General features: G+C 36.5%; 1 protein-coding gene across 1 annotated transcript; it reads left to right on the top strand.

Moving 5' to 3' along the window:
- Positions 1-433: 433 nt before the first annotated feature.
- LOC114382385 (4-diphosphocytidyl-2-C-methyl-D-erythritol kinase, chloroplastic/chromoplastic-like) lies at positions 434-15615 on the top strand. Its single transcript, XM_028341764.1, has 11 exons — positions 434-756; positions 1081-1176; positions 1265-1333; positions 1447-1551; positions 1645-1701; positions 1837-2037; positions 2524-2616; positions 2703-2802; positions 3144-3243; positions 14097-14182; positions 15118-15615. The coding sequence occupies exons 1-11, from the start codon at positions 568-570 to the stop codon at positions 15210-15212; spliced, it is 1191 nt and encodes a 396-aa protein (XP_028197565.1). The 5' UTR covers positions 434-567; the 3' UTR covers positions 15213-15615.
- The last annotated feature ends 375 nt before the right edge of the window (positions 15616-15990 follow it).

Raw genomic sequence — 15990 nt, 5'->3', positions numbered from 1 at the left:
CATATATTTACTCATTCATATCAATTTATAATTTTTATATATTAGTTTCTTATAATTTATAACTTTATTATTTAAAATGTTATATAATATTAAAAATATAAACTTAATTAATATTCATTCATATTTGTTAGAGAAATGCCTGTTTGTTTAAGTTTTTTTTTCTTCTTAAAATCTTTCTACTTTTTTTAATAAAACAAACGAATTTTTGTATTTTCAATGTGTTTAAATTGTGTTTTTTAAAGAAATTGTCCGTTTTTTATTTTAAGAAAAACTCTTATTAGCTTCCTAAAAAATGACCTTTTTTAAATCACTTTTATTTTGCAATCACTTTTTTTTATATTAAACAAATAAACCATAAAAAGTGCTTTCACCACCGTTTGAATTATCAGTCCGGTTTGATTTTATAACATTTGTTAAAAATATATTAAGACTTTCTCTTACGGGCAAAATTGAATTTGACCAGATTTGGTAGGAAGAACAAAAAGCACATTACATGAGTTGACATTTTTCCATGTACTCATGTTAGGTATCTGCAGCTGAACTCAAGTTTCAATCTTTCACCTATCCATGGCTTCCTCTCTCTTTCTTTGCAGTAACTACGTCTTCCCCACTTCCCAAAACCCCTTCAGAAGCAACCATTTAGCTCAATTCAGACCAAATGGGCCCTCCAATTTTCACTCAAAGCTTCGGTTTCAGAGACCCCACTTGGTCAGAGCCATGGTTTCTGATTCCAACACTTCCAGGAGACAAATAGAGGTCCCATATTTGCCTCCTCTTTTTTGTTTTTTTTTTTTTTTGTTATGCTTTGGATGTATTGAAGTTTCGGTGTGGTGGTTTCTGTAGAATGGCACTTGTTTAGGCATAAGGTTTGAATTTTTTTTGTGTGTTATGCTTTGGATTGAATTTAGTTGATTTTTGGTGTTATGCTTTGGATTGAAGTTTCAGTGTTGTTGTTTGTGTAGAATGGCATTTGTTTAGGGATAAAGTTTGAATTTTCTTATTGTGTTGTGCTTTGGATCGAATTTTGTTTCTTTGATAAGTATTTTTTAAAATGTTGTAACTTTTGGTTGGTGAAATTAGATTGTGTATGACCCCGAAGGAAGGATTAACAAGTTGGCTGATGAAGTGGACAGGGAAACTCCCCTTTCAAGGCTTACTTTGTTCTCTCCTTGCAAGGTAATCCACCTTCCACCATGCTTTTGCTAAGAGGCTACCCAAATTTGTTTGCTTTGCGTTGAAATTGCCAACCCTTCTTCTGCTGCAGATAAATGTTTTCTTGAGAATAACCAACAAGAGGGAAGATGGGTATCATGATTTGGCATCCCTTTTTCATGTAAGTTGTGATTGCAATTTGGTAAATGATTCAATGCTCTTTCATTACATTTACCTTTTAATATGGTATATGTATTCTTGAGAGTGTCTTACTTGCATCTTTTGAGTCTTTAGGTGATAAGTCTAGGTGACATAATTAAGTTCTCTTTGTCACCTTCAAAAACCAAGGATAGCCTGTCAACCAACGTGTCTGGGGTGCCCCTTGATGATAGAAATTTGGTACTACTGTTTTTCCTTCTCACCCTTTTCTTCCTCTGGTCATTTATTTGTTCAGACTTCACAGAATGTTTTGTGGAAATTCTCTTTTAACAGATTATTAAGGCGCTTAATCTTTACAGGAAGAAGACTGGCAGTGACAAGTACTTTTGGGTATGAATTAACAGTGATTATTTTCTTTGTGATTTTTATTATTTTGAATTAAATACTGCATGCTTCTTAATTTTTCTTGGAATTCAACTTACCACGAGATTTAACGTGTATCGTGTATATTGATGTTGTTTTCAGATTCATCTTGATAAACGGGTGCCTACTGGGGCAGGGCTTGGCGGTGGAAGTAGCAACGCTGCAACTACACTATGGGCAGCCAATCAATTTAGTGGCTGTCCTGCCTCTGAGAAAGAACTCCAAGAATGGTCAAGTGAGATTGGATCAGATATTCCCTTCTTTTTCTCTCAGGGAGCAGCCTATTGCACTGGTCGAGGAGAGGTTAGTCCAAACATTAGGTACCTTCCTTTCTCAAAGTCAGATTTGAGAAAAACCACAAGATGTTTATGTTTTATATATTGTTATATCTTGCTGTGTGGATTTGCAATGTGTGGCACCAATTGATAATATCTTACAACTCTATTAGTTACTATAATTGTGAAGAGCTATGTCACTGTCCTGCAATACTACTTAAGGAGTCATGGTACTAAATTTTGATAGTCATTCTCTACCGATTAAATATCAACCACCAACACACACCAAGTGGACCCAACCTTTACAATTGTTAGTTAAGATAATCTAGGTTGATCTTTATTCCTGAAACCTTTAATAATTTAGTATGGACATTGGATCATTTTGTCATGGATGGGAAGGGATTTGTCTGTTCCTAAATATCCCTTTTAACCTTTTGCAGGCAGCTAAACTTATATTCAATATGATTTCCCAATCAATATATTTTATTCAAAAAAATTTCTTTCACTTATGCAGGTTGTTCAGAATATTCCTCCACCAGTATCTCTAGATGTTCCAATGGTTCTCATAAAGCCCCCAGAAGCATGTTCAACTGCCGAAGTCTACAAGGTATTTGACTTTTCGGAGTAGTAATGAAACCATACTTCCCCCTCCCTCTTTTATAGTCACAAATTTAACAACTTCCAATGATACAGCGTCTATGTTTGGACCAGACTAGTAATGTTGAACCTTTAACATTGCTGGAGAAGATCTCAAAGATTGGTATCTCACAAGATGTTTGTATTAATGATTTAGGTATGCTTCTAGCTGTGTATCATTCTTTTTTTATGTTCGGTTTGATTTGATCTTCTTGAATGCACATCGCACATAATTCTATGAGGTGTTTAGCTTGAAGGTAATCTAGCAGAACTGAAATTTACTATTCTATTCTCATTATATAATTGTATTTACAACTTACTGAAATATTGACCGTGTCAATGTCTTGCAAATCAATCCTTCCTATCATTGACATTGTTATATTTGTTTGATCCTGATGCTCATGTACAAACATCAGAATACTATTGAACTTGGGACTGTTCTGATGCATTTGACTTTTAATTTTCTTTTCATGTTTTCCTCCTTTTTTTTGTCTGCAGAACCTCCAGCATTTGAAGTTCTCCCCTCTCTCAAAAGACTGAAGCAGCGAATTAGTGCAGCTGGTCGTGGAGAATATGATGCTGTTTTTATGTCAGGAAGGTGAATACACTGGAAAACCTATTATTCTTTAATATTTACACTGGCATTTCCGTGCAAGTCATATATACTTGCTAGAGCTCCCAGGCACAAACATATTATGTGTTGGTTTCCCGACTCCCTTTGGGTGTGAGACTAATACCTTCTGCCACAAGTAGTATCATGGCTCTAACTGTTGTCCTCTCCTGGAGCACAGTTCACTTACCACTGTGCCCAACCCCTTGTGGGTATATATTTATATATGTTAATATCTATATTTGTAGTGTGTGTCTGTCTTCTTTCTCAATTTGCAGGTTTCTGCTGATGCTTAGCAATGCAGGACTAAACATAACCCAAATTGCAGTGCTATTAACCTGATATAATGCTAATGTTGTTTAATTACCTTACCCTGTATGAAAACAATTATTTAACACTATATGATTATATCCTTAAGCATGTGTAATGTAAACTTAGTACATGAGTGGTTAGGTCATCCAGGAAATGTAAGCCATTTGATTATAAATTGATAAAATAGTTCAAGTGAGCTGTCAAATATTGAGGGATATCAGTAATGAGAATTTTTAGATAATCACCAATTTAGACTACCATCTTATTGACATATTGTGTCCTGCTATTAATTCTTTTCATCTTTTGTTTGTGTCACATAGATCAGGTTAACACAACCATCTATCCAACAATACTTCTTAAGAAACAAATAATGCTGCAGAGGCATGCAGAAACATTAAATGCAAATGCTACTGTGGGAGAGGGCCCAAAAGAGAAACTCAGATAATAACTTTATAGAAATTAGCACTTGTTAAGTGATTGTCCAAAAATCTGACCACTGCGGCATGATGTTTGGATATTGTTGACCACCTAAAACCATGAGCCACCCCACTTGCTTATCAATGTTTATTTACCAGAACTCTTAAAACATGTACTTTCTCTTTGTCCATAAAACCATATAAACTATAAGAGAACCCAGATCCAAAGCAAGTTACTGAAGTAGCCTTTTGGAAAGATATTATTAAAACTTCAATGGGGACTAATATGTAACTGCTTTCTGGTTGTGTTGAGAAAATACCTGTAGAATTTTAAGCTAATAGAAAACACATTATGTTGATGTTGCTCAACAAATAAGTATTGGTGTCTGGATTGATGTGGAATAGAAAAATAGAATTAAATCAGAGAAAAATAAAAACTAAAACAATAAACATAAGTAACAATAATCTCAAGGTAGCAAGTAACTAAGCACTGGAAACACATTAGAGATAGTGTGTTTCTAAAACATAGTCATAACTTAGTGAAATTTGAGTCTGTTCTGCAATGGTTTAGCCTTTGATATATCATCTACAGAACAAGTCTCAGTTCCATAAACTTCTTTTCTTACATTCTGCTAGTAAGACGGGATTTCAGGGTCTGTCTTTAGCCTGATTCAAATGACAAGAGATCTGATTAGTTCAAACCATTTGTAAAATTGTTATAAAATTGTATCTTTCTTTTTAACTCAAGTTGATGTCTAACATTGATAGGGTTAAGAGAATGCCTAAACCTCTTGTTACCAAAGTGTATGTTAGGCGCCAGTCTGGCAGTAATAAGAATAACTAACCGAATTCTGTTAAGAATAACTAACCGAATTCTGTTAGTTAAAGAGTACTATAAATAAGAGCTCTAACTGATGGTAAAGGGGTTTTTTTTGGCATATTGGGATTTGGGACTAACTGAATTGGGAGTCAGTAGAGTTGGGTACAGAAGTTCAACTGAATTGGGATTCAGTTGAACCTTTTTCAGTTGTACTTCTCTGTTCTGAGTTCTTCTATAAGCAATAAAGATTCTCAGTGATTTACTCTTTGTTCTTGGTGTTTGGCTCTGTTTTCTTCTATTTTCTTTATCCGTGATTTGCCAGTGTTATCACTGGTATCAGAGCACCGATCTGGTGCCCTGAGATCCGCGATTCCAGACGCTGCGTATGAAGACCAGGAGTATGGCACGAAACTCTAAAGATTGGGAGCAAGAGCGTGAGGAGATGAGGATTCGATTGGAGCTTGCTGAAGCTCTGGCGAAGAAACACGAGGAACAAATTGCAGAGATTGTCGCTCGATTTGGCCAAAATCGGGATCGTGATCGTGAGGGAGGTCCAATTCTTGAAGGAATCGGCAGCAGTGGTGGTCATCTTGAGGATACGAATCGAAGGGAGAAGTGGCGCAAGCTGGAGATTCCGATTTTTGCTGGAGAAGTGCATTTGGCTGGACGCATCAATTGGAGAGATATTTTCTGTTGAAAGATGTCACTGAAGATGAAAAGATGCAAACGACAGTGATGACTTTGGAGGGAAAAGCTTTGAGTTGGTATCAATGGTGGGAGAGGTGCAATCCAAATCCAAATTGGGAGAGGTTCAAACTTGCTGTTGTGAGGAGATTTCAACCCTTCCATGATTCAAAATTCGTTTGAACAATTGTTATCTCTCAAGCAAACAGGCACTATGGATGAATTTGTGGAAGATTTTGAGAAGTATGTGGGAGCATTGAGGACTATTGATCAAGAATTCGTTGGAGGAATTTTTCTGAATGGCCTTCAGGAAGAGTTGCAAGCAGAGGTAAAATTGTATGATTTACATTCCTTATCAGAAATCATTCAAAAAGCTTTATTGATAGAACAAAAGAATGTGTTGCTTAATAAGGGGAATAGTTATGGCTATGCTAGAACTTCTAGTTATTCTAGAAGCAGTCCCTACACTAAAACTGTTACTCTGGAGTCTAAATTGGGAAATGATAAGAAGAATGAAGTTTTTGTTGTGAGTAGTACAGGGAGTGGTACAGTGCAAAGCCAAATTGTAGAAAGTGGGAGGAATAGGAGTGTGGAATTTAAGCATTTAACTAGGGCAGAAATGAGGGAGAAAAGAGAAAAGGAACTATGTTTTAGATGTGATGAGCCATTTACTAGAGAACACAGATGCAAAAATAGGCAAGTCAGAATGATAATTCTAGAAGTAGAAGAAGAAGAGGTAGAGGAAGAGGAACAAGAAGACAGTTTGCAAACTTTTAAATCCTTGCAATTATCATTATGCTCTATGTCTGGATTTACCACTTCAAAATCCTGGAAAGTGGACGGTTTATTACAGGGCCATTCTATTGTGATATTGTTGGATTGTGGGGCTTCCCACAATTTTATAGCTACAGAATTGGTGGATAAACTGAACTTGAGAGTTCAAGATACTCCTTCATACCTTGTGGAGGTGGGAGATGGCCATAAAGTGAGGTGCAAAGGAAAGTGTCCCAAATTAAAGTTCCAATTGCAGCAACTAGAAATTGAATAGGATTTCTATTTGTTTACTTTGAAAGGGGTGGATATTGTTTTGAGGTTGGATTGGTTAGCTGGTTTGGGGGAAATCAAGGCTGATTTTGGCAAGCTGGAACTTATTGTCAAACAGGGAAGCAAATTGATTAAGATTTCTGGAAATCCTGCATTGACAAGAACTGCACTTCCTTTAGGGGCTTTGATGCAGATTCTGAAGGAGGAAGGAGAAGGATTAATGATTCATTGTGAATCTTCTACTGAGGCTGCCACTGAAAAAGTGGAAATTCCTGCAGCTGTTCTGGATTTGTTAGCAGAATTTGAGGATGTTTTTGCTGATCCTCAAGGGTTACCTCCAATAAGGAGACATGATCATGCCATCCAATTAACAGAAGGTGCTTCTACTCCCAATCTGAGGCCTTATAAGTATCCTCATTATCAGAAAAATGAGATAGAAAGGATGGTTAGGGAAATGATGGAATTAGGGGTCATAAGGCCTAGCATCAGTCCTTATTCTAGCCCTATTATCTTAGTCAAAAAGAAAGATAGGGGCTGGAAATTTTGTGTGGATTATCGAGCTTTAAACAAGATAACCATACCTAATAAATTTCCAATTCCAATAATCGAGGAGCTTTTGGATGAAATTGGTGGAGCTACTATCTTCACTAAATTGGATTTGAAGGCTGGATATCACCAAATCAGAATGAAAGATTCAGATATTGAGAAAACAGCCTTTAGGACACATGAGGGGCTCTATGAGTTTGTGGTCATGCCTTTTGGTCTTACCAATGCTCTATCAACTTTTCAAGGGTGGCAGCAGATAAATCCAAGGTGGCAGCAATGAGTTCCTGGCCAGTTCCTAAAGATTTGAAGAGTTTGAGGGGGTTTTTGGGACTGACAGGCTACTATAGAAGATTTTTCCAAGGCTATGGTAAAATAGCAAAGCCTTTGACTGAATTACTGAAAAAGGATAGCTTTGTATGGACACCAGAAGTTACTCTAGCTTTTGAAACTTTAAAATCTGCCATGGTCAGTTTGCCTTTATTAGCAGTTCCTGATTTTTCAAAAACCTTTGTTCTGGAGACAGATGCTTCTAGTAAAGGAGTAGGGGCTGTTCTTATGCAAGAGGGCAGGCCTTTGGCTTTTTGGAACAAAGGACTCTCTCCTCGAGCACAGCTGGAGTCAGTCTATGAAAGGGAGTTGATGGAAGTTGTGCAAGCTGTACAAAAATGGAAACACTATCTTATGGGGAGACACTTTCTTATCAAGACTGATCAAAGGAGTTTGAAATTCCTCACAGACCAGAGGCTCTTTACTGAGGAGCAGTTTAAGTGGGCTGTGAAGCTCGTTGGATTAGATTTTGAGATCCAATTCAAGCTAGGCAAAGAAAATCCAGTCGCCGATGCTTTCTCCAGAAAGGCTATGTATGCTGTTTCTGTAATACAGTTAGCTAATTCTGAGGATTGGTTTCAAGAGGTGCAACAGGAACGAAAATGACAGAAGGTTATTTAGGATCTGGTTGGGGATCCTAATTCTCACCCTGGATTCCAGTTTCAAGTTGGGAGCTTATTGTACAAAAGAAGATTAGTATTGTCAAAATCTTCAAATAGAATTCCTCTTATTCTGGCTGAATGCCATGATTGTGTTGCTGGGGGCCACTCCGGTTTCTTCAGAACTTTCAAAAGGGTATCTAGTATTTTTTATTGGGAGGGCATCAGGAATTATGTGAAACAGTATGTGGAGGCTTGCGATGTTTGCCAGATATACAAGCATTCGACTTTGGCTCCTGGAGGTCTTTTACAGCTACTGCCGATACCAACTCAAGTGTGGCAAGATATCTCCATGTATTTCATTTCAGGTTTGACAAAATCCAGGGGAAAGGACACTATCTTTGTGTAGTAGACAGGTTAATGAAATATGCTCATTTTTATGCTCTAAGTCATCCTTTTTCTGCTAAGGATGTGGCTATGGTTTTCCCGCTTCTATAGTTTCAGATAGAGATCAGTTTTTCTCAGTCAATTTTGGCTGGAATTGTTCAGATTAGTAGGAACACAATTGAAGTATAGCACTACATACCATCCTCAAACCGATGGACAAACAGAAGTGGTTAATAGGAGTTTGGAAACTTATCTCAGATGTTTTGTGGGTCCAAAGCCAAAACAGTGGGTTGATTGGTTATCTTGGACAGAATTTTGGTTCAATACTACTTTCAATATTTCTGCTGGCATGACACCATTCAAGGCTTTATATGGAAGAGATCCTCCTACTTTGATTAAAGGGTGCACTTTTACTTCCAAGATTGACGCAGTAAATCAGTTGCTGGTAGCCAGAGATGTGGTCTTACAAGAGTTAAAGCAGAATCTTTTAAAGGCCCAGAATCTGATGAAAGCACAAGCTAATAAACACAGAAGACAGATTGATTTTGAAGTAGGTGATTGGGTATTTTTGAAGCTTCAGCCTTACAAGTTGGTCCTGTAGGATACAAGTTGGAGCTCCCTACTCATGCTAAAAATTCACCCTGTATTTCATGTATCTTTGCTGAAAAAGTCACTCAAGCCTCTTCAACACCCTCAACCACTGCCTCTTTTACTTTCTAAAGAAATGGAACTACAAGTTCAGCTGGCTGAAATTCTTCAATGGAGAGAGGATGCTTGGGGAAATTTGGAAGTTTTGGTTCAATGGGACCAATTACCAGCTTGTGAGAACTCTTGGGAGTCAACTACTCAGATTTTAGAGGTTTTTCCTCAATTTCCCCTTGAGGACAAGATGGTTCTTTTGGGGGGGAGTATTGATAGGGTTAAGAGAATGCCTAAACCTCTTGTTACCAAAGTGTATGTTAGGCGCCAACCTGACAGTAATAGGAATAACTAATCGAATTCTGTTAGGAATAACTAACTAAATTCTGTTATAAATAAGAGCTCTAACTGATGGTAAAGGGATTTTTTTGGCATATTGGGATTTGGGACTAACTGAATTGGGATTCAGTAGAGTTGGGTACAGAAGTTCAACTGAATTGGGATTCAGTTGAACCTTTTTTAGTTGTAATTCTCTGTTCTGAGTTCTTCTATAAGCAATAAAGATTCTCAGTGATTTACTCTTTGTTCTTGGTGTTTGACTCTGTTTTCTTCTATTTTCTTTATCCGTGATTTGCCAGTGTTATCAAACATCATTGAACTTTTTTCCCCCTAAAAAATACAAAAATTTTAATTGCATCATCTCATTGATGGTTGTACAAGCGATTGCCTTTAATGTGGATTGTGGATATACCTTTCTGTACATCTGCTTCGTGGAACTGGTGATGAGTTCTCTGTAATCTTGAACTATATTGATTGAACAATTTAGAGAATAATGCTAAATTTCTTGTAGTCCTTTCTTTCACAGAAAACCTTCTGAATAATACAAGTCATCATTTCTGATTTGAAAATCTAATGGTTGCATTAGATTCAAGTTGACTGAAATTTGTATGAAGGTGGACCTCAAAAAACAACTTACTCATGATATGAGAATTTACTTTAGTATGTTTTTGTGGAATAAGTTCCTCGTCTGTTCTTACATTGTTCTGCTGTTGTTTTTGTGGAATATTGTTTGGCCTTTTCAATGAATATTATTTGTGCCCTATGCCCTTGAACCTATAGAAGTGTTTACAGAAGTTGTGTGATGTTATCATACACACACTAGTTTATTTATAATTATAGGTACAAGATAATTAAGGAAACAAAGGATAATGAAATCCCTACATATCTGTTCTGATATACCCAATTTCCCTATTTACATTCAATCATATCAAATCATATATTTAACATTCCCCCTCAAGCTGGAGCATATATGTCATATACTAAGCTTGTTACAAATATAATCAATGTGAGACCGCTTGAGAGATTTAATGAACACATCCGCCAATTGGTCGCTAGAGTTGACAAAGTCAATGGTGATTTCTTCTGAGTACTTTGTCTCTCACAAAATGACAATCTATCTCTATGTGTTTAGTCCGTTCATGGAAGACAGATAAGCTTCATGCCTTGGGTGTCTCCAAATTGGAGCTGCTGGAGAAGTTGTTGTAGCCATGTAATTTCACTTGCAGTTGCTGCCATGGCACGGTATTCAACTTCAGCATTGGATCTAGCAATTGTATTCTGCTTCTTGCTTCTCCATGAAATCAAGTTACCTCCAATAAGAACACAATAGTCAAAGGTAGATCTTTTGTCTGATGGTGATCCTACCCAATCAGCATTAGAATAACAGACAATTTTGGAATTGCCTTTGTCCTCATATAATAGTCCGTGGCTCGATGCATTCTTGATATATCAAAGGATGCGCATGATAGCGTGCCAATGACTATCACAAGGGGCATTGAGGAATTGACTTACTACACTTACGGCAAATGCAATGTTTGGCCTGGTGATAGTGAGATAATTGAGTCTGCCAATGAGTCTACGATATCTTTCCGGCTCTTCCAATGGTTCCTCCTAGAAGAAGCTTGAGGTTAGGATCCATAGGAGCGTCACATGGACAACAGTCAAGCATATCAGTCTCGATGAGAATGTCAAGAGCATATTTCCTCTGGGAAATGACAATACCCGAAGTGGTTTGAGCAACCTCAATCCCCAAGAAATATTTGAGCAAACCAAGATCCCTCATCTGAAATTGACTTTAAAGGTGAGATTTGAGTCGGCAGATACCATCAGAGTCATCACCAGTAATGACAGTATCATTGACATAGACCACCAAGTAAATGCACAAGCCAAATGAAGAATGAAGGAAGAAAACAGAGTGGCCAGCTTCATAGCGTGTCATACCAAACTGAATTAGGGTTGAGCTGAAACAGCCAAACCAAGCATGGGGAAACTGCTTTAGACCATAAAACGAGCGTCGAAGATGACAAACTAGATGAGATCCACTAGAAGCAATAAAACCTAGGGACTGATCCATGTAGACCTCTTCTTGTAGCTCCCCATGTAGGAAGGCATTTTTAATATCCAATTGGTGATGTGGCCAATGACGAATAACAGCCATAGCAAGAAACAAATGGACAGTAGTAATCTTGGTCACAGGGGAAAGGGTATACCCATAGTCAAGGCCAAAGATTTGAGCATAGCCCTTAGCCACCAATCGGGCTTTGAACCGATCAATACAACCTTCCGGTGCAAACTTCATTGTACACACCTAGTGACAACCAACACTAGTCTTTTCTGGAGGCAAATGAACCAACTCCCATGTGCCACTAGTCTGTAAAGTAGCCATTTCATCCAACATCGCCAAATCAGCCATTTCTTCACCTGCAGGCTTAGGAATAGACACGGAATCGAAAGAGGAGATAAATGGAAAACACAAAGGAGATAATTGGTGACAATGAAGAGTACAAGCATATAAAGGGTTAGAATTGTGAGTGGACCGAATACCTTTGCATAGGGCAATGGGAAGTTCAGGTGTAGAAGGCGTTGTTGGAGGGTTGGTTGGAGCAAGAGATGATGCTAGGGAATTGGTATACTGAATCACCGGTGGATGTTGTGGCCTTCACCGATAAACAATTAATAGTGGTGGAGCAGTGACAACAGCAAGAGTGGGAACAAGTTGATCAGCCAGCATTGCATGACTAACAACGCTCTCAGAGAAGAGTGGAGTAGACTCAAAGTAGATGACATTAGCATAAACAAGATACTGTTGAAGTTTCGGACAAGAGCAACGACATCCTTTTTGTAGGTGAGAGTAACCAAGAAAAATACACTTAAGAGACTTAGCAAAGAGAGTTTATCTTTACCTAGGGAAAGATCATGAACAAAATAGGTACAACCAAAGACACGAAGAAGAACAGAGTAGAGGTTCTGTTGTGGGTACCAAATAGAGTACGTGATCTGATTGTTGAGGATGGACGAGGGCATGCATTGATCAAGTGACATGCAGTAAGAAGTACGAGCTGTTTCAACTAGGTGACGATTTTTCCGTTTCGCAACACCATTTTGTTGTGGTGTGAGCACAAGAAGTTTGATGGAGATTCCCTGCGATGTTAGAAAAGACTGAAATTGGAAAGATGAATATTCTCTAGCATTATTACTTTATTAGTTTGTAAAATTCTAATGAAATCTTACATATCTGTTCAGATATACCCAATTTTCCTATTTACTTTCAATCATATCAAATCATATATTTAACAGAACCAATATTATGAGACTAGCTTTAGTGGTTTGGTAGAAGTAAATAGACTAAACTTTATGTCAAGTTTCAATTTATGCTGACAGGTTGGGAAGCATAGCACCGTTGATTTTTTGTATATTGTTACTTTCATTTTCCTTTTTAATTGAAGGGAATCCTTATCCTCTAAAGACCCTTGTGATTTTCTTCTTTTTGTTATAATGAATTTCTTCTTTTATCAAGAAAAATTATGCATATTTTCCAAAGTTAATCAAACACAGTAGAGCCAAAAAGAAGTAGAAATACTTCATATGATAGTCATGGTTTTAATTTAAAACTGTAAATTTAAAATTCTTCAAAGTTCAGGTTCAGGACCTTTGACATTGTCTAAGGTATTTGCTAATAATAAAGGGAAGACAAACAAAATGGTTAGTATTAGCAGTTAGAGCAATTTGTAAAACGTGTAAAGCACAAATATTCCTCCGAATTGAAGGGTTGGAATGTTTTGGACACACTTCCGACACCAATACCTCTATATGGCTAGACACTTCAAGGACACTAGTATTATTAAAACGGATAAACATTTAGAAAAGTCAGATTAAACATAATATAAAATAATATAAATAATGTCTCTTGGTAATTTTTTTGTGGCTCGTCGTTATCATTAAAAAAATGTTAAGCTTCCCAATTTGTTTGAAAAGGTGAATATGCCATTTTAGAATGATATAACTCGTTTGTTTTGTAATTTTTTGGTAAAGAGAAAAAGTTCTTACCCAAAATGACGCCATTTCCTCTTAATATTTGTTAGGCCCATATCATTGGAAGAAGGTGGATATAGAAATCTTGATTATCAACCTAGATCTTTTGTCATGTTTATCACTGGACTTTCTCATGCATGTGTGTGTGCAATGTCCTGGTGTCTTACATTTTGGGCATTAGCCCTGTTGGATTGTTCATGTCCATGTTTGAGTCTATGCTTTATAGGTTGCAACTGTCTTTTGAGGAAGGGAAAGTGGGAAACCCAAAGAAGCAGATTTCTTTCTTTTTCTGTTAAGATTTCATTCTCCAAGAACAGATTCATTCTTTGTTCTTTCTATCTTTCATTCTGTCCTTCAATTCTGTTTATTGGTTCATAGCAAGCATCTCTCTTATTGTAGCAAGATAGAGTTTTATACTCTTTTCCATGAATTTCCTCAGTAGTGAATTTTCCCGAAATACCCATATAGTCTAAATGATTGAATTTATTCCTTTATAATTCTAATTCTTTCAAAGGTTGTAATAAAAAAAAGTAAACTGAGGTTTACGTATTCCTGTTCTGAATGATTGTTTATGCTGTAGTAGTCCTGTAGTCCTGTACTCCAGTATTGGTCTTGCTCTTCTTTCTTTTTCCTGTGATAGTCTTGATTTTAAAAGATGCAATCATCTTATATGGTGTCTTAATGTTTCTCATGCAGCGGAAGCACTATTGTTGGAGTTGGTTCTCCTGATCCTCCACAATTTGTTTATGATGATGACGAATACAAAGATGTGTTCTTATCAGGTAAGCTTCAATAAATTAACCTCGAAAGGTTGAAAACTACATCCATGTCTCTGATATGTTGAAGCTCTATTTCCATATAACCCAGAAGCTAAAATTATTTAATCTGTGTTTCTTATGCTGCAACAATTTTGTTGGAAAGTGGGAAATGAATTTAGTTGTTGACATTGGTTAATTTTATTTTTATTACGCAAGATTATGCACAGTTTCTATGTGCATTTGATCCGCAAAATATGATCTGTTAGAAATGTAAATTCCTTGCAGTAGCTGATTTTAATTTGAAAAATATACAAAGTTCTACTCAAAGGCCCCCTTTGAATGAAGTTCTGGTGGGGCAAGTGAATTCTGGTAAGCCAGATGTCATTTTTGGTGGAGTCTGCTGAAAAGTTTGTCACTAGCAAGCATTAACCGAAAGGATGCCGCTGTTGTCTCATTAAACATTTTATATAGTGCTGCATGTTGGTGCTGGTGCATAATGATGTGTTTTATAGTTCTTAAACCCGTATTCTTTGACAAATATAATTTATTTTCTTATACTTGGCTTTTGAAGTTAAGAATGGTGCGTGAAAGGCCATGGTTATAACAATCATCTGCATTTAGTTAATGGAAAAACGATGAACAAAGCAGCATCTTTCAAAGCATTGACAGTGAAATTTTAATTTGTGTTATAAGCACACATATTACCAAGTCAGGTGGAGCAAAATATGTTCCCCCCTTGATCTGTTTTTGACAAATTAGAATGGCACTTTCGATGAATAATTCTTCTAATTAAAAAATAAAGAATTGAATGATTTTTATGTTATCAAGATGCTGAATACATCCAATTTTTATCAATAATACTTTATAAAGTATTGAGGTTGTTTTAGAATGATAGAGCAAAACTCATGATGGATTTGGCTTTAATGTGGACTTCTCACCTTCATTCTTTCCAATTGCAGATGCCTATTTTCTCACTCGAGAGGAAAATCAGTGGTACCAAGAGCCTACTTCAAGTCCTTCTGCCTCACCTTCAGTTGTTTCTGAGTCTGTTTGACCTACGTTCTTATAAGATAAGAAGATAGTAATGTAGAATTGCATTATCTTGTCTTTTTTCTTGCCTCATTTAATGATGAAAAAAAAGTTTTGCCGCTGGAAATCAATAAACATTAAAGAAAGAAAATTGAATGAATAAATATAAGGCAGGGCCTCTAAGTCCTTACAATGCCCGAATAATTGGTCTTGTAGCATGCATCTCGGGACTGACCAAAGACCCAAAAATAATGTTGTAAGTTTAAGGTTTTCTAAGTTCTGTTTCAAAGTTGGATAAATTTGATTTTAAACCATTAAATGTAATTAGAATGTGTATTCCAATTGAAGTCTCGTAAATTTTACATTAGAATAAGTGTATAGTGTGAGAAATTATTCTTGATATAAAACAAAGAGTACTTTGTCTCCCTGATGCCCCATTTTTTTAAATTTTTTTTTACATTTTGAGTGGCTATGATGCTTAGCTTGAACAATAAATTGGAAGTCGTCACCACAAAAAAAAAAAGATAAAAAAAAGAGGGGCTAAATAGCTTGGATAACCAAGGAATGTTAGATTTCAGATGTCAGCTGTTGCTTCACAAGAGAAATTCGAAATTTGGGGCCACTTAGTTTTTGAAAGACAGGAGGAAAAATGGCATGGCATCTTGACACAACAAACTAGATTCAAAGTAAAACCTAAATCAATGTCTCTATTCTGTCACCCTAATAGTATCGACAATTGTAAGTGTTTTTTTCTTTCTAACTAATAATATCAGATGAAAAACTATTTAATTATGGGAAGAATG

The sequence above is a fragment of the Glycine soja genome, chromosome 13 (genome assembly GCF_004193775.1).
Source record: "Glycine soja cultivar W05 chromosome 13, ASM419377v2, whole genome shotgun sequence".
Classification (NCBI taxonomy): Eukaryota; Viridiplantae; Streptophyta; class Magnoliopsida; order Fabales; family Fabaceae; genus Glycine; species Glycine soja.
This window is presented reverse-complemented; position numbering and strand designations above follow the sequence as displayed.